The sequence below is a fragment of the Chrysemys picta genome, chromosome 24, assembly GCF_011386835.1.
Source record: "Chrysemys picta bellii isolate R12L10 chromosome 24, ASM1138683v2, whole genome shotgun sequence".
In the NCBI taxonomy this organism is placed as follows: domain Eukaryota; kingdom Metazoa; phylum Chordata; order Testudines; family Emydidae; genus Chrysemys; species Chrysemys picta.
In genome coordinates this window covers 10,134,471-10,157,439 of record NC_088814.1, presented here as the reverse complement: position 1 = coordinate 10,157,439, position 22,969 = coordinate 10,134,471, and the positions used below count along the sequence as shown (strand labels likewise).

General features: G+C 50.0%; 1 protein-coding gene across 1 annotated transcript; it reads right to left on the bottom strand.

Annotated features, from left to right (window-relative positions):
* Window positions 1-20,846: 20,846 nt before the first annotated feature.
* Window positions 20,847-22,487, bottom strand: RPRML (reprimo like). The gene has a single exon (XM_008175222.3). The coding sequence runs from the start codon at window positions 22,000-22,002 to the stop codon at window positions 21,667-21,669; it is 336 nt and encodes a 111-aa protein (XP_008173444.1). The 5' UTR covers window positions 22,003-22,487; the 3' UTR covers window positions 20,847-21,666.
* Between the last annotated feature and the right edge of the window lie 482 nt (window positions 22,488-22,969).

The window sequence follows — 22,969 nt, the reverse complement described above, 5'->3', positions numbered from 1 at the left end:
GTCTGTCTTAGATACTTCTTATTAATGCTTGTTACAGTGACATCTAATGGCCAGCCAAGATCAAGGCCTCATTGCGCTAGGCGCTGTACCACGGAGTAGTAGCTCTTTGGGGCGGGTCCATCTTACTTCTCTGGCCCCTGTTACCTGCATAGCTCAACACCTGCCGAGATTTAACTCAGGGGGGGCAGGGCTGTCATTCCCATGTGTAACAGGGGAAACTGAGGCACAGCGTGCGGCGAAGTCTGAGGCAAGCGCTCGAACCACCAGCCCATCCTTCCTGGCTGTGCATGTCTTGAATGGACTCAGGGAGAAGACCAGAAATTGGCTTTTGGTGCCCAGCTGGGTCAGGCTAAGAGACCGGGCACTGGATTTCTGTGCCCAAAGCCAGTTGGTGAGCAGCCACCCTTCTGGACCATGGTCCAGCCAGAGCTTCTTGATTGCCCCTCCCAGAGAACCACGTGGCCCTGGCAAGCAAAGGGAAGAGCATGTCCCATTGGCTGCCAGCCCCTACCTGCAGCCTCCTGCCGTCTCTCTGGTTCCGGTGCCAACCATGTACACACACCATATGCCAGCTTTGAATGCTGCAGACAGTGCAGGAGGCAGCAGAGGTGACACACAACGCGCTTGCCTTCCTGACCATCTGTCGCTCCACTGCCGCTGCTTTCCCAAATAGTTGCATGCTCTGTGAAGGAACGACCGTTATTTAGCTTCCATCCCAGGTGGGCCTATGGGTGAAAGTCTCTCGCCTGGCACTTTCATCGCTGTGGCAACCAGGATCTGACCAGCATGGATTCCTGATGGGTGTGAAAATCAGTCATGGGACCCAGGCCCAACATTCCTTAGAAATGAGAGATGCTAAAGCAATGGTCTCAAGTGGCAGTGGGGGAGGTCGAGGTTGGATATTAGGAAAATCTTTTTCACTAGGAGGGTGGTGAAGCACTGGAATGGGTTCCCTAGGGAGGTGGTGGAATCTCCATCCTTAGAGGTGTTTAAGGTCAGGCTTGACAAAGTCCTGGCTGGGATGATTTAGTTGGGGATTGGTCCTGCTTTGAGCAGGGGGTTGGACTAGACACCTCCTGAGGTCCCTTCCAACCCTGATATTCTATATTCTAAAGGTCCCCCATTCACCCCCAGCCAGAGGCTGTGCCAGGATCCGGTCGCTGCAGGGCATTTGCTGGTCAGTTTAAGTGTCTCTAGCACTAGGGCTTGGAGAGGCTATTCCACTGTCCATCTGCTCCTGCCAATGCCAAGGAGGTTCTGGTGAAGACTGAGGACCACGCTTAGCTGGTGTGAATCAGCAGACAGTGCCCTCGAAATCAATGGAGCGACACTGATTTGCACCAGCCGAGGATCTGGCCCTAGGTGAAGAATGGTCCCGTAGCCTGGATGTTGCTTCGTTAATGAAGCAGCCTCCATGGGTACGTCTACACAGCATTGTAAACTGGGGTCTGTGGGACCAGGCTTGTGGACTCACGTGAGCGTCCGCACTGCACTCTAAACCTGGGCCTGGGTCTCGCAGCTGTGCTAACGCATCCACACTGCATGACAGAGACCTTCTGACTCGGGTCTGCAGCTTGCGAGGGTGGGAAGCCTTCCTCTATGGAGCCATGCTACCATGGAGGATCTACACCCAGATCCTCAAAGGTATTTAAGCAGCGAACTCCCGTTAGTTGGAGTTAGACGTCTAAATACCTTCCGATTCTGAGTAGTTGGGCCTCAACCTCGCCTCTGTAGAGTAAGATTTTTCAGTGACCAAGACCATCCAAGATTCCCTCTGGGGACGCTCTCCACTGGTACACTAGTCAGCACAGCTCCCAGCCATTCCCTTTGCAGACTGGGTCCACTGGGCCGTGCTGAAGCAAACTGGCATATAGGAGAAGCTCCCCCTTGCGTCCTGTTCTCCAGATGCTTCCCCCTCCAGCTCTTCAGTCACCAGACTGACAGCCCCCAGAGCAGACATGTAGGAGGAAGACAGAGTTTTGACACATTTTTGAAAGGAGCATTAATAAAATGGAGCCGGAGGCTGTTATGTTGGAGAACTCCGAATCTTCCGCGTCAATCTCGCATCAGGCGGTGAGTGACTGCAACTCGTCAGTCAGCTGGAATTACGCCCTCGCGCACAGACAGGTAATTCTCCAAGGTTCGATGGGAGATTTAAAGAGAGAACCCCTCGTAGGAGACCCATGCAAAACAACCCACTGCTCAGGATGGCTTTGAAATGGCTCCCAGCTTCCCTGCCCTATTCAGAACCTGTGGGCTGGATAACATAAGGGCCATACTAGGTCTATCCCAATATCCTGTCTTCCGACAGTGGCCAGTGCCAGGTGCCCCAGAGGGAATGAACAGAACAGGTCATCAGCAAGTGATCCATCCCCTGTTGCTCATTCCCAGATTCTGGCAAACAGAGGCTAGGGACACCATTCCTGCCCATCTTGGCTAATAGCCATTAATGGATCTATCCTCCATGAACTTATCTAGTTCTTTTTTGAACCCTGTTATAGTCTTGACCTTCATAACATCCCGTGGCAAGGAGTTCCACAGGTTGACTGTGCGTTATGTGAAAAAATACAAACTACTTTTGTTTGTTTTAAACCTGCTGCCTGTTCATTTCATTTGGTGACCCCTAGTTCTTGTATTAAAAATGAGTAAAGAACACTTCCTTATCTACTTTCTCCACACGCGTCATGATTCGAGAGACCTCTATCCTATCCCCCCAAGTCATCTCTTTTCCAGTCTGAAAAGTCCCAGTCTTATTAATCTCTCCCCATATGGAAGCTGTTCCATGTCCCCCAATCATTTTTGTTGCCCTTTTCTGAACCTTTTCCAATTCCAATATATCTTTTTTGAGATGGGGTGACCACATATGCATGCAGTATTCAAGCTGTGGGCGTACCAGGGATTTATATAGAGGCAATATATTTTCTGTCTTGTCTATCCCTTCCCTAATGATTCCCAACATTCTGTTCTGTTTTTTGACTGCCGCTGCACATTGAGTGAATGTTTTCAGAGAACTCTCCACAATGATGCCAACATCTTTCTTGAGTGGTAACTGCTAATTTAGACCCCATCATTTTATATGTACAGTTGGGATTATGTTTGCCAAGGTGCATTACTTTGCATTTATCAACACTGACTTTCATCTGCCATTTTGTTGCCCCGTCACCCAGATCCCCCAGTGCGTTCTGCCAGCTGACCCCAGTTGAGGATCTGGCCCTGAAGCACTGCTTGGTTTGTTGTTTTTGAAACACATCTCCGCCCTCGAAGTGAGTGCACTCTTCTGTCACATCATGTCCTCTGCCCAAGACACAGGGAGAGCCATTGGCTGGGGCCGGGTCCCATTCTGCCCTTCGTAAGGTTTTTACTCCCTTGCCCCCTCAGAACCAAGGCGGAGGATGATTTATTTGTATTCCCGTAGCGCCTCGGTGCCCCCGTCATGGGCCAGGACCATTCTGCGCAAGGGGCTGTACAAGTGCAGAACGAAAAGACAGCCCCTCCCCCACACAGCGGACAATCTACCAGATCCAGTTCCTGGGAAAGTAGCTCGTCCAATCACTCTTGTTACCTGCAGACTCTAGGACATCACCTTTACTCTGTTCCTAGGGTTCAGGGCGTAAGCTTCTCTAAGAGGGGTTTATCACAGGGAAACAGGCCTGCTCTCAAGATCCGTGCCTATTCCACTTCGAACGCCGCACAGAAGTACCAGCAACGTCCCTGCATTTCTAACGCTGGCCCCCTCTGGGACCTGACAGAGGAGAGGTTATAGCGGTATTTTATTTTATTTTTTTTTAACGGAATGAGAGTGCTGCATCTCAGACTCCACTCGGTTTGATTCTCGGAATGGCTGAAGCGTCGGTGGCGGGGCTGATCGGTTCTGAACTGGTTTGCCCAAGGTGGCGAAGTCAGCCTGGCTCTTAGAGCATTGACTCGGACTCTGGAATTGCCTGGCATTTGTCTCTGATTTAAGGGTGCATTAACTCTTTACTTCCTAGGCTGAGCAGAGAGTGTCAGCCCGTTCAAAGCACGGAATCCCATTGCCATACAACTCCAGCCTTTCTCAGAAGTCACCGCAGCTCCTCCTATCTGCATCTTATCCTCCCGCCCCATCTCCTCCCTTCTTACCCTGCTGCCCGCCTGCAGTTCCCCAGCTGCAGATGGCACGCTGGTTCCCTCTCCCTACCCCTAGGACCTGTTCTGCCAACCACCTCTCCCTACACACTCATCTGGCTCTCTCTGCCCCTACTGCTCCCATTCTCCCCACACGCTGCTCCAGCTGTCACTGCGTCTCTCCATTGATGCAGTGAAAGGGCTATGACACTGTTTGGACATCGGCTGCGTGAGTCAATGGGGGGGCTGTCAGAAGCAAGCAGATGGGAACCAAAAAGAAGAAGATAGAAGGAATACTCCAGGTCCAGCATCTCCTATCCTACTACGGTGCCTCCAGGTCTGGTACAGCAAGGGCGGCTGTGAAATGAAGCCGCTGCAGGGAACGGTGGATGGAGAAGATGCTGTAAGTGTTCTACCAGGTGGCCAGCCACCCACAGCTCACGTTTTCAAAGCACAGGGTATGGACAGCTGGGAAGCAAGAACTCTTGAGCTGGTTTGGGCTGGATTTTAAGGGGAGGGAGGGAGCCGAGAGCCATAAGTGACTCGATGTGTCTTCCCCCCCCCCCCCCACACACACACACACACTCTGATCACCAGGACCATGGAACCTTCCATGAGCACTGCTGCCTGGGCAAGGTCGTTGTGTATTCGGTGAGTCGCTGCTCCCTCGTCTAGAACAATGGAACATTCCCCAAGACACCCTGCTCCCTGTGTGTGTGTGGGGGGGGGGGGGGGAAATGAGGCAAAGGAAGACCCTACACATATGTTTTAATTCTTCTGCTCATTACACGGAGCCTCTGGCATCCTTTTGGGAGTTACTGACCTTACCGATCCTGCACACCCATCTCAAACCTGCAAATCCCTGTGTAGCATAAGCTAATAAGTGCAGGGAGAGAGCTATAAAAAGGATATTGGCCCACTTATCCCGTTGGCTCGCTGTGCTTTTCCCGCATGTTGTTTACGAAGCGGTCAGGGAGCATTTATCACAGCCGTCTGTTAAAGGGTAACCTGTTCGTGTGTCTCAGAAAATAATGGCGCTATTAGTCATACTGGAGCGTCGAAGACAGACACCCACACCCAGCAGGACTGTATTATTTCAAGTTACTATGGGGCAAGTGGCACCTTCGTAACCAATCTAAGCTTTTACTCGCTTTTTACTCCGGCCAGCCTGCCCGACCGTGCCCAGGTGTAGGAGACGGAGCTGGAATTTATTCTGGTTCATGTATCAGCAGAATCATGAGCTCAGTTTCCAGTGCAGAGTCTTTATTGCTGCTAAAGCCTAAGCCAGCAAAACCAAGCATGACTTTCAGATCCCAGGGGAAGTTTGCAGGCCTGGCAGTTGGAAAAGCCTGGGTCTGATTCTTTGTTACCTTACGCTTGTGTGAAGCAAATTGAAAACACAACTGGTCTGATTTAGTAGCATTTTATAGCCGTTTCACATGGGTGCAATTATTGTACAAAGAGCGGGTCAAGAGTATCAGGACCCAGGCTAGTAAACTGGTCAGGATTCAGCTGAAATTATTGAGAGACAATAAACACGCAGATCTCAACCTGCCATTTCAGAGTCATTTTTCAGAGAAGAGCTGCACTTAAAAACCAGGGCTGCGCTAGCCCGGAAATGACTCTAATGACCAGCAAATGAAAGGCCAAGCACAGTGAAGTGTGGGGGGGAAACAACACGCTCCAAGAACAGCAAAATGCAATTGGCGACATTCTTCCACCTCCCAAAAAATACGTTTATTACCTTTTCCCCATAATAAAAGGACAGCCGTCCAACGCTCAGCAGACTGTGTGTATAATTTTTCATCCTGCCATGCCTTGCTTCCTGAGACACTTTGTTAAAATACATAAAGAAATGCAACCCCCTGGCATGCAGAATGCTGCTTCTCCGTGGGAAAGAAGGGAAATTTGTCCAAGGACCCTGGGTAAACCCATCCTCTTACTAGGAGTGGCACGGGCTCCTTGCTGTGCCATGAATGTGGGACAAAAGCTTGGGGTGGGGGCCTATACGGTAGACCTTCAGAGTTACGAGCACCTTGGGAACGGACGATTGTTCGTAACTCTGAACAAAGCGTTCTGGTCGTTCTTTCAAACGTTTACAACTGAACGGTGGCTGAAAACAGCTTTGAAACGTCACTATGCAAAAGAAAAATGCTGCTTTTAGCCATCTTAATTTAAACGACACGAGCACAGAAACAGTTTCCTTACCTTGTCCAATTTTTTTTTAACTTTCCCTTTATTTTTAGTAGCTTGCATTTAACATAGTACTGTACTGTATTTGCCTTTTTTTGGTCTCTGCTGCTGCGTGATTGTGTATTTCTGGTTCCAAATGAGGTGTGTGGCTGACCGGTCAGTTCGTAACTCTGGTGTTTGTAACTGAGATTTCTACTGTGTGTATATTTGTATCCCCATCTGATCCCATCAATTCTTGTCCCATTCCAATATGTATACTTCTGTTAGGGAGACCAGACAGCAAATGTGAAAAATCCAGACGGGGGTGGGGGGTAATAGGAGCCTAAATAAGAAAAAGACCCAAAAATCAGGACTGTCCCTATAAAATCAGGACATCTGGTCACCCTGACTTCTGTCCCTAACTGATCCTGTCTTCTCTTGTACCGTCCCACTCCTCCTCCATACAGCCTGGGCACTAGCAGGGGAACTCAGCCAGTGACATTGCAGCCCCTAGATAGGACCACCAATTGCAGGGAAGTTCAGACCTAGGCTGGAACATACTCAGTGCAGATGAAATGTTCAGAGAATTTTGCAGCCAGCCTGTATCTCCAGTACGGCGCATGTGTGAATGGAGATTTTCAGAGGCTTATGGATTTGCCAAATTTTAGCTGATTTTCACAGCATGGCCAAAAAAACCTACTCCCTGACACCAGGGCAACCCCCCTGCTAAATGTCAATACATGGAGGCACCAGAGCTTTTCAATGAAATGGTTGTAAACCAGTTTTAACGCAGGCACAAGCATGTGGGGTTTTTTTTCTTTTTTTTTTTAAGAGCTGATCATAAGTTTCCCAAGAGTTTTTGTTTGTTTTTGTTTTGTTGTTGGAAAATGCCAATTCGTCTCAACCAGAACTGTTCAGAAGAAAGGGTTGGTTTCGATAAAATGCGAATTCAAAAGAATTTGGGGGGTGGGGATTCAAAATGATCGAAACGGGCTAAAAAGTTTTGGTTTTTTGGTTCAAAATAACTAAAGTTTCAAAAGTAACTGTCAATTGATACTCTTTTTTTAAAAAAGTGTTTTTAAAACGTTTAAAAAGCTGGAAATCCAAATGAAACGTTTTGAAATAACCAGAATGAAATGTTTGGTCTGACCCCAGCCAAAAAATGTTTCGGATTATCGATTTGATGAAAATAACACGTCCTTATTTACTTTCTCCACACCAGTCATGATTTCATAGACCTCTATCATATACCCCCTTAGTCGTCTCTTTTCCTAGCTGAAAAGTCTGTGTCTTATTAATCTCTCCGCATACGTTCCATACCCCTAATCATTTTTATCGCCTTTTCTGAACCTTTTCAAATTCCAATATATCTTTTTTGAGTTGAGGTGACCACATCTGCACGCAGTATTCAAGATGTGGGCGTACCATAGATTTATATAGAGGCAATATGATATTTTCAGTCTTATTATTGGTCCCTTTCTTAATGATTCCCAACATTCTGTTCTATTTTTTTGACTGCTGCTGCACATTGAGTGGATGTTTTCAGAGAACTATCCACAATGACTCCAAGTCACCCAGTTTGAGAGATTCTTTTGTAGCTCTTCGCAGTCTGCCTGGGACTTAACTATCTTGAGTAGTTTTGTATCATCTGTAAATTTTGCCACCTCACTGTTTACCCCTTTTTCCAGATCATTTATGAATATGTTGAATAGGACTGGGCCCAGTGCAGACCCCTGGGGGATACCACTATTTACCTCTCTCCATTCTGAAAACTGACCATTTATTCCTACCCTTTGTTTCCTGTCTTTTAACCAGTTACCAATTCATGAGGACCTTCCCTCTTATCCCATGACAGCTTACTTTGCTTAAGAGCCTTTGGTGAGGAACCTTGTCAAAGGCTTTCTGAAAATCTAAGTACACTATATCCTCTGGATCCCCCTTGTCCACATGCTTGTTGACCCCCTCAAAGAAATCTAGTAGATTGGTGAGGCATGATTTCCCTTTACAAAAACCATATTGACTCTTCCCCAACAAATTATGTTCATCTGTGTCTGACAATTTTGTTCTTTACTCTAGTTTCAATGAGTTTGTCCGGTACTGAAGTCAGGCTTACCAACCTGTAATTGCCAAGATCACCTTGGAGCCCTTTTAAAAATTAGTGTCACATTAGCTATCCTCCAGTGATTTAGTACAGAAGCTGATTTAAACGACAGGTTACAGACTACTATTAGTAGTTCTTTAATTTCACATTTGAGTTCCTTCAGAACTCTTGGGTGAATCCCACCTGGTCCTGGTGACTCACTACTGTTTAGTTTATGAGTTTGTTCCCAAACCTCCTCTACTGACACCTCAATCAGGGACAGTTCCTCAGATTTGTCATCTAAAAAGAATGGCTCAGGTTTGGGAATCTCCCTCACATCCTCATTCGTGAAGATGGATGCAAAGCATTCATTTCGTTTCTCCCCAATGGCCTTATCGTCCTTGAGTGGTCCTTTAGCATTTCAATTTTCCAGTGGCCCCACTGGTTGTTTAGCAAACTTTGTGCCTCTGATGTACTTCTCATATCCTCGAGTTTTGCTCATCTGAAATTGATCGTAGACCCTAGCACAGGACTCCGAGGGCATGAAGCCCATCAGGGGATTGCAGCAGGACATTGGCAGGGAGGAAGGTGTCCTCCTATGGAGCCCACAGCGGAAATTCCAACTACCTCTCTGCCTAATTATGACACCACCATCATCATCACCCTGGGATTCCCAGCTGGGCTTCCCCAGGAAGCTCGGCACCTACCGGGGGCTGCAGTGGGATTTTGCAGCTAGGAAAGAAGGGGTGTCTCCCACCCTCAAGCTGCTCTTGTCCAGCTCCAGGGCCGCTGGTGGTGCAGGCGTTCTCAGCTTCTGCCATGCAGGGCTGCCGCCGGCCTGGCTGCAGCGGGAACTCATAGAAACCAATTAGTCTGATTTTCAATTATCTGGAAGAAAGAACCCAGCTAATTAAAGCCTAATTACATTTTGCCGGCTTCATCAGCCATCTTATCCTATTAAACCTGCAATCTGGGCCTCGGTGAGGCAGGAGGGGTGCACCGACAGCTGTACAGAAATCTGTAGCTAGAAACGCGCGTGAGCCCAGCAGAAGGGCCGGCTCTGGATTTAACCCCGTATGCGCCACACGCCGACCTAGCGTCTAGCACAGTCCAGCCAGCCAGTGGGGAAGGGGCTACTGCAATCCCCACTACAACCGTGGCTCACCGAAATCAAGGCAGAAAGGGGAGAGGGGCTGGGCAGGGGGCTGCAGTTCTAGACTAACTTTAAAGCCTTGGTTGGAATGGAAGAGCCCTGCTCAGCTGGGGGCCGAACACCCCAAACACGGGCGGGAGTTGAGGATGTTTTGCACCTTGCAGGATAGCACCCAGGGTTTGTGACAGCAATTTCATGGCTCTGGTGGTGGCTGTGCCAGGGTCCCCAGGGTGCACCCTGAACTGTGGCACTGCTAAGCCCTCTGTCCCATCAACCCGGGGTGTCCTCTCACACTGTGGCAGGTCGTGCCCTTACACAACCGACCATAGGCAGGGACACACCCCGCTGAGTTACATGAATGCTTCTCCCAGCCACTCATGACCCAACACTAGAGGGGCTCCAGCCAATTCTCCCCAGCACTCCAGCCTTGCACCCCGGAATATACCGTCTTGCCCTGCTCAGAAGCCTGACCTCAATGTGGAGAGGACACGCACTAGCCTTGGTACCCTGAGCTGAGATTTCCCAAGCACTTCAACCAAAACGCAGAGTTTTAGGTGAAATATAAACAGATTTATTAACTACACAAGATAGATTGTAAGTGATTCTAAGTATCAGGTATAGAGATCAAAGTTGATGACCTAAGAAATAAAGTAAATCCGCAGTCTAAGTTCTATAAACTAAACAGGATTTGAATCCAGCCATGTCTCACCCTGGTAGATGGTACAAACAGGTCACAGATCTTCAGTACCCAGGCTCCAGCCCAGGACCACCCTCCCCAGTTCAAAGTCTTTGTCCTCGAGACGTGTTTCCAGGTGTTGAGCTGTGAGGGGAGCGAGGCCAAGCCATGATGTCACTTCCCCTTTGTATAGTTTCTTCCAGCTTGCTGGGAAGATCTATGCTTGTGACCTGGCGGTCCGCCCCCACAGCTCAAGCAGCTTCCGTTGTCTAGGTGCTGTCTCTGAGAAGTCTTCTGGGATGGTCGTTGGGAGAGTGAATTCCCTTTAATGGGCCATCAGCCCCCAGCCGGAGCCCTCATCCCCTCCTGCATCCAAACCCTCTGCCGGAGCCCGGAGCCCCCTCCCACATCCTGAATCCCACATTTTTGGCCCTACCCTGGAACCCGCACCCCCAGCCCAGAGCCCATACCCCCTCCCACACCCCAACTCCCTGCCTCAGCCCGGAGCACCCTCCCATACTTTGAACCCCTGGGCTCCAACCCCTGGCCTGGAGCCCCCTCGTGCACTCCAAACCCCCCAGCTCCACCCCAGAGCCCGCACCCCAGCCAGAGCCCTCACCCCCTCCCACATCCAAACCACCTCCCACAGGCCAGAGCCCCCTCCCACACCCTGAGCCCCTCATTTCTAGCCCCAGCTGGAGCCCTTACCCCCTCCCACACCCGAACCCCCTGAACCAGCCAGGTGAAAATGAGCAAGTGACAGAGGGAGGGAGGATGGAGTGAGCAAGGGGCAGGGCCTAGGAGAAGGGGTGTGGTGGGGCGGGGCAAGAGTGTTGGGTTTTGTGCCAGTAAAAAAGTTGGCAACCCTACCACTGCACCCCTCCCGCACCTTCCCGTATCCCCAGCACTTCAGCGCCATGTGCTTGCGAAGCGCCCATCTCTTGTTGAGGGAACAAGCCCAAGTGCCAGCCAAGCGATTGGAAAAGGCCGTTTTATTTTTCGACTCACAAATACATTCAATTTGGATTGAGGTTACAACCTGGACAATGTCTCCCTGCCTAAAGAAAAAAATACAGTTACCATAACAACCTGACTCTGTGCTTCATTACCATGGCAATTTGCAGGAATTATGAAATACAGTGTGGCTTTTTTTATGCATGCATTTGGTGCCAGACTCAGGCTGAGGTTGGTTTCCCCCTCTCCCCCTTAATCTATTTTGTCTCACTGCGGTTTGTTAACCATTTCATGCCTTTCCATCCCCCCTCATTTTGTATAAGTAGTTGGGACTATGTTTTATAACGTGCATTACTTTGCATTTATCAACATTGAATTTCATCTGCCATTTTGTTGCCCAGTCACCCAATTTTGTGAGGTCCCTTTGTAACTCTTCACAGTCATCGTTGGACTTAACCCTCTTGAATAATTTTGTATCCTCTGCAAAATTTGCCACCTCATTGGTCACCCCCTTTTCCAAATCATTTATGAACAGCACTGATCCCAATACAGATCCTTGGGGGACCCCACTATTTACCTCTTTCCACTATGGAAACTGACCATTTATTTTCTCCCCATTGTTTCCTATCTTTTAACCAGTTACTGATCCAGGAGAGGACCTTCTCTCTTATCCCATGACTGCTTAGTTTACTTAAGAGCCTTTGGTGAGGGACCTTGTCAAAGGCTTTCTGAAAGTCGAAGTACACTATGTTGACTGGTTCACCCTTGTCCACATGCTTCTTGACCCCCTCAGAGAATTCTAATAGATTGGTGAGGCATTATTTCCCTTTAAAAAAGTCATGTTGATTCTTCCTCAACAAATCATATATATCTGTGTCTGATAATTCTGTTATTTACAATAGTTTCAACCAATTTGCCTGGTCTTGAAGTTAAGCTTATTGGCCTGTAATTGCCAGGATCATCTCTGGAGCCTTTTTTTAAACTTGATGTTACATTAGCTAACCTCCCATCACCTGGTACAGAGGGTGATTGAAGTGATAAGTTACATACCAGAATTAGTAGTTCTGCAATTTCATATTATAGTTCCTTCAGAACTTTGGGTGAATAACATCTGGTTCTGGTGACTTGTTACTGTTTAATTTATCGATTTGTTCCAACACCTCTTCTACTGACACCTCAATCTGGGACAGTTCCACAAATTTGTCACCTAAAAAGAATGGCTCAGGTGTAGGGATCTCCCCCACATCCTTTCCAGTGAAGACTGGTAGAAATAATTCATTTAGCTTCTTTGAAACAGCCTTGTCTTCCTTGAGTGCTCCTTTAGCACCTTGATCAGCCAAGGGTCATGCTGCCTGTTTGGCAGTCTTCCTGCTTCAGATGTACTTTTAAAAAATTACTGTTAGTTTTGTGTCTTTAGCTAGTTGCTCTTCAAATTCCTTGGCCTGGCTTATTATGCTTTTAAACTTGATTTGCCAGAGTTTATGCTCCTTTCTTATTTTCCTCAGTAGGATTTGACTTCCTATTTTTAAATGATGCCTTTTTCTTTCTAAACACCTCTTTTACTTTTCCTGTTTAGCCATGGTGGCCTTTCTTTAATTTTTTGATTCTCTTACCTTATTTTTTATAGGAGTATACATTTAGTGTGATCCTCTATTATGGTGTTTTTAAATAGTTTCCATGCGGTTTGCAGGCATTTCACCTTTGTGACTTCCTTTTAATTTCCACTTAATTAGCTTCATTGTTTTTGTCTAGCTCCCCTTTTTTAAGTTATATGCTACTGTTGTGGGTTTCTGGCATTTTTTCCCTGCAAGGATGTTAAATTTAATTACAAAAATAACAAGGAGTCCAGTGGCACCTTAAAGACTAATAGATTTATTTGGACATAAACTGTTGTGGGTAAAAAACCTCACTTCTTCAGATGACTCATTGTTGTTTTTGTGGATACAGACTAACACGGCTACCCCCTGATACTTGACACACATTTAATTACATTATGGTTGCGATTACTGAGTGGTTCAGCTGCATTAACTTCTTAGATCAGATCCTGGATTTAGGACTAAATCAAGCCTTGCCTCTCCCCTTGTGGGTTACAGGATTAGCTTCTCCAAGAAGTAGTCATTAATAGTGTCTAGAAATTTCATCTCTGCATCCATCCTGAGGTGACGGCCCCAGTCAGTCTGGGGATAGATGAAATCCCCTGTTTGATTGCATTTTCTGCTTTTGTAGCCTCGCTAATCTCCCTGGGCATTTCACAATCACGGTCGCCATCCTTTGTCACCTCCCCTGCTCCTCAGTTGTTTTTGTTCCTAGGACACAGGAGGGAAACGACCCATGAGAGCTGGGTTCTGTTCCTGGCTCGGCCGCAGACCGACCTTGCATCAGCCACTTCACTTCTCTTTGCCTCGGTTTCCCATGCTCTGTCTAGACAGCGAGCTCTGTGTCTCTCGCCATGTGTTTGTACAGCACCGAGCACCATGGGACTCGAGTCTCAGCTGGGGGCCTCCCTATCATATGACAAATAATTAAAATGAATAAAATAATAGGCAACTGGCCTGGTTTTAAAAAAAAATGGCTAAAAACTTGAAAACTAGCAGCCGCAACTGAGCTTGAATTAAACACGAGGGTGTGAGGTGAGAAAGCTGGTTGCAAGAAAACAAAATAGAGCGAAAAAAAATTAGCAATGAATCGTGTTTGCTTTTTTAAAAAGAATACAAGCCTCAGCCATCCCCCTCCTCTTGCTGGCGGAAAGGTTCACACTGATCCGGCCAGCTCGCGAACGGCTGTAAAACAGCAGAGACGAGAGAACTCAGCAGAGCTCCGGGGTCCCAGAGATCTCTGGCTGAATAGCTCATCTGCACTTCTAACGGTTCATAAGGATAGGTGGGAGCAAAGCGTCAAGTCCCTTCTGTGTCCCTGCCCCCGAACACCGGTGTAATGCAGCCAGTCTCCCGCAGCAGTTTCCATATGCTCAAAATCTCACTTGGGGGCAGATTTTCACACCAGTGCCACAGGTTGGTTGCTGGTGTAACGCCGACAGATCACGGTTGTCGGCAGGCAGGATCGAACCTGCGACTTTAGGAGCTTAGCGCATGAGCGAAACGCCACCTGGCTGTCAGCGAAGGCAGGAGGACAGAACACCACCCCCAAGAGGTGTGTGGGTTACACTGGCAGGGGAGGAAAGAAGGGATTCAGAATTAAACAGGTGCTGTAATTCCCCGAGATCTGCTTGAACAGGAAGCCGAGACCCAAGCCTGAGGTGTCTGCCGTGGTTAGTGTTGTGTCATTAACCATGGGGCTGAGGGAAAACTGCACCTGCAGCTTACTGTGGTGTCTGTTAATTGGAGGCGGGGATCTTCACCAAGTGCCGCCGGTCTGGCTTTATCTGAAGGGACCTAGTGTCTATATTTTATATAAGAGGTCGCATTAGCTTGGAGACACCTGAGCTGGTTGCCGCACCCGGCTGGTGGCAGATTTACTCACCATAGCCGCTGAGTGTCTGGCCTGGATGCTTATTGGATAAGCTACTCGCACCCACCCCCCGTGGCTGAAATGCAGCTCCTTCTGGGGTGGAACATGGTAGCTATTGAATGCTACACAGCCATTTAGAATCATCCTTCTCCGGCAGCTCCCGCGTGAGTCTCTCACCGCCCAGGACGGTGACGCTCATGGATTTCAGCTTCCACCCTTGGTCAATAACGTCTTACGAGCCCTGGGTGGCACAGAGGGAGGAAGAGGAGCCAGGAGATTAAGGCCAGGATCCGCTGGGGTATTTAGGTGCCCAACTCCCACTGAAACGTATCCAGTGATGTCAATGGGAGTTGGGCACCTCTGAGGAGCTGGGCCTAAGTGACTTGCCCAAGGGCTCGCCAGAAGCCAATGGCAGAGCCGGGAATAGAAACCATGGTGGGCCTGGTTCTCCGCTGCCCTGCGCCTGGTGGCCTTGTTATGCCGGGGCAAGGCGGGGGTAAGACACTGCCAGGCTGGAGTGGGGGCACGTCACACATGCCATAGAATCCCTGAGGGCCACTGCAGAGGGGCAGAAACCCTGAGGCATAAATACACCCCAGCCCCATGTCCTCCTGCCCCAGACACCTCCCCTTGCTCCTTCTGCCCCAGAACATGGCCTGCCCCAGGGATGGGCTGCTGCAGAGGACCTCTGGGCTGGGGAGGGTTGGGGGGGGGGCTCTCTCTCACGGGGGAGGGGCATACAAGCGGCACTACCAGCCCTTTGCACCGGGTGACTTCGAATGGGGCCTGGGAGCCCGGTTCTCAGACGTGCCAGGTACCTGCACCCCCAGCTGGGGGTTACTGCAGAGAGCTGGGCTGTCCCCACACCCACTTTGAAGCTCTGCTTGTTTCCCCTCAGGGTGGCCCCAGGGAGAGCACTGGCTGCGTGCATCGCCCTCCAGCCCCCTTGGCTTTGGGGCTACAGTGGGGTCAGGTCAGATAAAGGCCTGGATGAGTCTGTGTGCCATACTAGCCGCCTGGGGTCACTACCTGCAGCTCAGGGAAGAGGCAACCCGGCCTTACCAGTTACCCGTCCCGCCGATCCCCGGTCCCCCGCAGTTCCTGCAGCCAAGTTCCTTTTCCCAAAATAGCTCTCCTGGAAAGGGGGTGATTAATCTTTCATTGTCAACCTCGCTCGTGCTGAGCCGGGGCTTTGTCTGTCTGTGTCTTAAATCTGCCGCGAGCAAACCAAGCCCATGGGGGTCCCCTGGTGCCAGCCGCACACCGTGGGACCTCATGAGGGTCAGGGTTCAGTAATTAAAGAGCACGGAGGCCAGGCAGACAGCCCGCACCCCGCTAAAGCATGGAGGTTCCTGATCGGGGGGCTGCCACCTCTCCTCCCCATGCAGCACACACTGCCCCACATATGGAGCCAAGCCATGGTATCCATTTCATAGTCATAGCATGGAGCCTCTAGGATGCAAGAACGAGACTCTGGGGTGACTGGTGTACTGCAAACTGTATGAAGCTGTCACTTTAAATTTCAGGGGGGTTCTCCTAGTCCTGCTTGCAGGCTAGGGGGCTCTGTAGGGAAGCATGCGATCTGGGCCTTGGAGCAGTCAGTTTGCAGAAAGCCGGCTTAGAGCCAGGTGGGCTGAGTTGTGCCATTCTGTTTCAGGGAGCAGCCTGCTTTGTCTCTCTCTGTTCTAGGGTGCTTGGGTGTTGTCATTCTGGATTCTAAGAAGCAAAGTCACGTTACGCTGCAGCCTGGCAGCAAAAGGATTTGTGTTTTTTATCTACCCTCTCTGTCTGTACACCGTGAACCATGCCGCTTCCCTTCCCCTTGGGGGCTGATGGGAGTGGAGTTTAGCCAGGCCGGGATTTAAGGAGACCTGGTGTGGTGACGTGAGGCTGCCCAGGCTGGGAGCCAGAGAGAACCCCAGGGTTACACAGCCTCCGTAAACAATCCTCTTGTCTCTGTGTAACGGGGTTCGTCTCCTCTCTGCCAAGAGCCACGCTGCGGACAGTAGCCCAGATCGACCTCTAGCCAGGACTTGCTAGGAGCTGGTGGAGAAAAGCAAATGAGCAATCGCAGCCGTGAGACGACGCCCGTACTGGACTCCAACCCCCCTGCTACGAGCGGGCGTGACTCATCCCCGGTCGATCGCACTCCCCAGGCTGGCAGCTGGGAGCGGCGCACAATCCCTCAGTTGTGTCCAAAGCGACAACTTCCAGCTGCCTGGCTCATTGGCCGGCCTCGCTCCAGCGAGTTTATGGCCCTCGTGTCTGGCTCCAGCATGCATGGCACTGAGCTCTCCCCTCCCAGCTCTTGGGATTTCAGGGCCCGATCCTGGGAGATGCTGAGGGGCCGTTGATTTCAATGCTCAGCGCTTCCCAGGATCGGGCGGGATGTTTTTAACAAGCCAAGAGACACCAGCGATGATGAAAGCTTTGTCCTGGCACTGACACACGTGCTCCAGGCATAACCTCTCCAGTCTCTGTGGATTTAATACACCCCAGAGTCTAGCAGGCAACTAGGGTGCAGGCCAGGAATGGGATCCGCTGCCACTGTCATATCTGGACAGACGAGAAAACTCAGGCCAAATCCTCATCGCAGGGGGAGTCGCCGGGAAAACTCCTACTGACGCCAGCGGGGGAAGGACTGGACGGACCTTCAGACAACTCAGCAGATAGGGAGTCGCCCAGAAGGTCCCACCTTGGTTTTATTTATGACGACATTGGAGAGGAAGAGCCGTCATACGGCTCAGCCTTCAGCCCTGCCACTCGCTCCCTGTGTGACTTCGGACAAGTCACTTAGAGTGAAGTCAATGGCAAAGCCCCCATTGACTTGAAGGGGGCCCGGATTTCGCCCCTTGGCTCTCAGTGCTTCAATTCCCCGTCTGTAAAATGAAGACAAAAAAGGTCTCTCTGTGCCCCCCTTGCCCTGTCTAGACTGTGAGCTCTTTGAGGCAACGATGGTATTTTACACGTGTATGTACAGCACCTAGCACAGCGAGGCCCCGATCTCATGTGAAGCCATAGTACTGCTGTTAACAGACGGTTTATAAGGCTGTTCATTACCATCGTTCATACCTGGCTGTTATTAGCCATTTTGTCTCCCAGCCCGCATAGTTCTCTGGTTTATTGGAAGCAAGCGTGACTGAGGAGCTGGGTTAATCACAAGTGACTAGTGTATCTACCTCCACGCACAGCCACGGGCACTCGTCGCGGGCCGGGCATGTGGTTTTGAAAGCCGCCGTCGCACGGACAGTCACTGCCGCTTGTTTCTGTAGCGAATGTGGCTCAGCGGGGCCCAAAATTCCCCCAGCGGGCTTCCACCACGCGCAGTCTGGCTCCGCTCCCTCCAGCTTCCCAAACAGCCAGTTCTGACTCTGAACTCGCACTGATGGACACCGGGCGTGACCCCCCCCCCTACAGCCATCAGGCCTGGCCTACCATGGACGGGCACCTTAGGGACCGCTTAGCCCTTGGCTCGTTCTTCCTTGGTTGAATCTGGAGGGAGGGGGTATAGCCAGGAAGCGTGATCCCCGAGATGGCCTCCTGAAGCAAGAAGGCTGCTTGAATTTGTGCTGGGAACCAAACAAACCCTCTGCTCCCATGAGAACTGGGGTGTGCATGTGGCACATGGCCCCCTTTCATAGAATCATAGAATATCAGGGTTGGAAGGGACCTCAGGAGGTCATCTAGTCCAACCCCCTGCTCAAAGCAGGACCAATTTGCGTCCAGCGGGGCCAGGCTGAACCCAGGGGAGTACAGTGCCAAGGCGATTCAAGTTTCCATTCATCCCCTGTGCAATGGGACCTTGCAAGCTCTCCGGGACAGGAACAATCCTTGACTGTCGCTCGAGCTGCTCCTGTGTATAAAGAAAGAGCCTGTAACCACGCTCCCCTACAAACTTCCTGTTAAGGTGCAGGCACTTCTGGGGTTTCTGTCCTCCTCCCAGCCGGTTAAGAGTTAAAAGGGAGTCCCCCTCCCCCCATATGTTGGAATGCAAACTCAAATCACTGTCACTCTGCAATGCCATCCTCTATGCAAAGCATCGAAAACATTCCTCGCAGAGCACTGGGTTACACACGTGACTCCAACATGCGTGATGAGCGGTCTCCGCAGTGACACTTGCTCTTTTCCCGTGAGCTCTCTCCCAGCATGATCTGGGCGTAGGTGGTTGAAAAACACGGCGACGCGGCTAACCTGGTGTCTAAAGACACTTGGATAATTGGCTGAGATGTGGAATCGTACGACCCGAGCCTTGCGTGTCTCAGAAACCAGCCCTCAACAGAGCGCCGGGAATGCTGCCTTCCGTATGCTTGGCTAATCAGAGATTTGCGGAATGAGCCGATGGGTGCCAGGAATCACCAGAAAAAGGCACCATCACCATCCAGCTAAGATGGGAATATTTTAGCTCCAGTGACAAATTAGCCAGTTTGTGACGAGTCTCTGCCTTCCTCAGGGCATCGCTACGGGTGAGAGTTATGGTGGTTTAGAGGCCTTCTTTGGGAAAGGCAACCACAGCTCAGCACTTCCTGCGTTTCTAACACTAGAGGGGTTTTTAACTCCCACCAGATCTCACCTTCCAGGTGTGAGGCTGATCGATTATAGCGATGGGGCCAAAATCCAGTTTGAAATGGAAACTCCGTTGCAGCCGTAGGGCCCAATCCTGCAAATACCAGGCCCTTGCTTCACTTCACTTCTTCCAAGAATACTCGCGGTAGGGAAGTGAAGCACATGCCTACGGGTTTGCAGAATCAGGGCTTTAATATGCATCGGGCTTAATTCTCCATTGCCCCCGGACTCGGTTACAGATCAGGGGACTCCAGCGTGAAGTTTACTCCAGATTTACCCTGGTATAATCAACCTTAATCTTATCCCACTCCACATTAGCCAGGATCGCATTCCCACCACAAAAAATAGATGCGATGGGTGCAATATATTACATGATTCCCTGCCTACGCCCACCAGCACGCAATGGTGACCTTGCTGAGTTTGGTAGTGCTTTCCACAGATGTAAATGATAATGCAGGATGCAAAGCAGAAGAGTACATAGCCTTGGGGGTCTGATCCTGCATGCAACCGAGTCAGTGGAAATCAAGGCAAATGGGAACCTTTCCGTGTATTTCAACTGGGGGAGGGATAGCTCCGTGGTTTGAGCATTAGCCTCCTAAATCTCAGGGTTGTGAGTTCAATCCTTGAGGGGGCCACTTAGGGATCTGGGGCAAAATCAGTACTTGGTCCTGCTAGTGAAAGCAGGGGGCTGGACTCAATGGCCTTTCAAGGTCCCTTCCAGTTCTAGGAGATAGGATATCTCCTTTGATTTAATTTATTTTATTTAAATTCCTACTTGCCCTACACCACCTGTCGCCACTTGCCTCTGTGCAAAGCGGCTGTAAAACACTCTCCGATCGGAACAGCAGTGCAGGGGCCTGAGGCTCGTAGAGCACAATGGGATCAGGCCCCTCGTTGTTAGCTAGTTTCACTGGGGTGGAGGGGTGTCAGAAGACAGACACCCCCGTCCTTCTGCCATCGTTTCTTGGTCATCACAAACTCTTTGCATCCGACAGGCTGGAGAGCGACAGACTTAGCACTGGGATAGTCACAGTTCACATTACGGATATTTCACTAATATGCTTTGGAATCCCCGGGGGAAATGTGCTATCAAAGGTCAGCCCTGGTAATGATAAGCCAGATTCTGATCTCAGTTACAGCTTGGGTGAAGCCAGAGTGGAGTTACTCCAGTTTTACACTGGGGCAGCAGATCCTAATTTTACCCCACTCCGCATTAGCTGGGCTCGCATCCCCACCACAAAAGGGAGAAAGTAGCCAGCATATTTGCAGGCATCGTTTTCATCCTACACCCACACGCGGAGAAATCATTCCACCATAGTGGAAAGGTCAAGAGTCCTCCTTTTTGTCATCTCTTGCCTTTCACTCACATATCCGGGTTTTGACAGCTTTACAAGAATCACAGAGGACGCAGATTTCAACTCAGAATCTTGCTTTGCAAGCTGCCTTTGCTGAACCTTTATGCTTCGGTGCTTGGCAGCGATTTAGTAAGCCCCGAATATACAGTCCCCAGTTAATTTGTGAGCTAATGGGACCCAAGAGTGGTATTTTGAATTTCAATCGTATTTTTTCAAAATGTGAGTTCAACTGCAAAGTAAGAGGAGGGTATTTAGTCTTGTGGAGCTGTCATTGGGGGAAAAAAATTCACACACACCGAAAAAATGAAGACAACAGCGAAATCATTTGAAACAGGTTTTTGTTTTTTTCAACTTTCACTGGTTTTCAAAACTACAAAAAGAAAAAAAAAAAACCCCAAGGAGTTAACAATGTTGCATTCGAAAAAGGTCCCAAAACAAAGCCATGCTTTTGTTTTACCTTTTCTTCCTTCAATATAGTGTCAATAAATAAGTAGATTTAATTAAATGAAAGAAACGCCCAGTTCATGGACGAGGAGATCTCAGGCATTTAAAAACAAACCACAAAAAGAACGTGTTTTTCCCAATTACAAAACACTTGATTTACAAAAGGATCCATGCTTGAGGTCCGAAAATAGAAACAGACAGGCACGTTCATTAGCATGCAGTCTTGGCTTTAAGACCCAAAGAGCACCCCACTTTCCCTGCCCCCACAAACATTTCATTGAATTGGCTTGCACCCCACTTTCCCTGCCCCCACAAACATTTCATTGAATTGGCTTGCACAACTTGTTTGGTTTTTTAAAAAAAGCCTTAAGAAACAGGTAACAGTATTCAAGGTAACAGCCAAAAAGATTCCAAACCTTCACTTTGTTTTTGCAAGTTTTCATGCAAAACGTCAAACATTTCGGCATGCAACATTAGGATGACAATTTTATTTTTGTGCTTCACACAGAGCCGGAAAGATGTCTCCGTCCCTTTCGCCAGCACGTATTTCATTCAACACAGGAGGGTTGATTTACCCTGTACACCAGCAGGTTGCAAGAAGTCCGGATTCCACACCCGGCCCCCCCATGTGCATGGGATTGCACCTCTCGACCGGAATTCCATACCGTTCGCTTGCCTACAGACTCCCGGGATCCTCTCAGTACAGCCCCATGATGGCAGCTCCCACGTCCTTGGACGGTCTGCGGTCCTTGACCAAAAAGTTAATCATGCTCTCCGACTTGATGAGCAAGTTGCAGCCCAAAAAGAAGATCCCGAACACCACAGTCAAGGAGAGGATGCAGAGTACAGCAATCTGGACCACCCGCGTAATGTAGAGGCTCCTCTCATCGGGCAACAGGATGGACGACCCGCCATCGCTGGCCACCACCGAGCTGGTGCCGTTGCAACAACCCATCAAAGTGCCCAGGTCCTGGGTCCTGTTGGAATAAACTCCTTGCTCCATGACAGTCTGGTTGAAAAAGGTCCCGTTCATTTCGCTGTTTTAATCCAGAATCTCCACCCAAGGGGAGAGAGAGAAAAGCCACTCCTGGTTTGGAGCCAAGACAGGGGCTGGGGTAGGTCCGTCACTACCTCACTCTCCTCACCACGAAGCGTCAGGTACTGGAGAAACTTCCTCGAGGCAGCAAGCAACTAGGCAGCCAATTTGTGTAGCTGAGAGATGTCTCACTCACTGATTCCTCTGTGCAAGGATAGTCTAAACCTGAGCCCCCAAACAGAGCAGAGAGAGAAGGCAAGGGGTGCACAGGGAGGGGAAATCTACAAGCAAAGAAGCAGGAGATTGCAATTTACCCTGTCCTCAGTCCCCCCAAATCCCTAGTCTCCCCCAGTGCTCTAGGAAAGCGAAGCAGAGATGCACATTCCCAGTCGTGAAATTAACACAGACAGAAGAGGCTGAATCCTGCAGGCTGGGAACTGAACAAATGCAAGTTCCAAGCGAAAGTCTATGTGGTGTTAAAAAATCATCACTTGTCAACTCCACCCTCTCTGGTCCCCCAGGACCGCCTCCCCCCCACTCACTGCTGCCCCAACCCACTCCTGACACCCTGCCTCCAGATCAATGATGCCCCCCCACCCACTCCTAGCCCCCACCATGCCCGCTCATCGCTAACCTCCCCCACTCCTGACTGCCCAGAGCGGGCTGGCCTCTGCCTGGTCCTGACCCACATGCCTATTGCTGGGTACGGCTGTCTCCCACCCATCCCTAGACAAGGGATGGGTGGGAGACAGCCGTACCCAGCAATAGGCATGTGGGTCAGGACCAGTCCTGACCCCCATCTCCTGACCCCCATCCCCACTCACTGCTGCCCGCTCATCCACTCTGGACTCCCCCCAGGTCTGTGCTGCCCCGCTCACATGCCCCCCCCCCCCCAGTGATGTGCCATCCCACCCATTTCTGGACCCCCAGCCCATGGGCTGTGCCCCCCAGGTCTCCCCCCCGG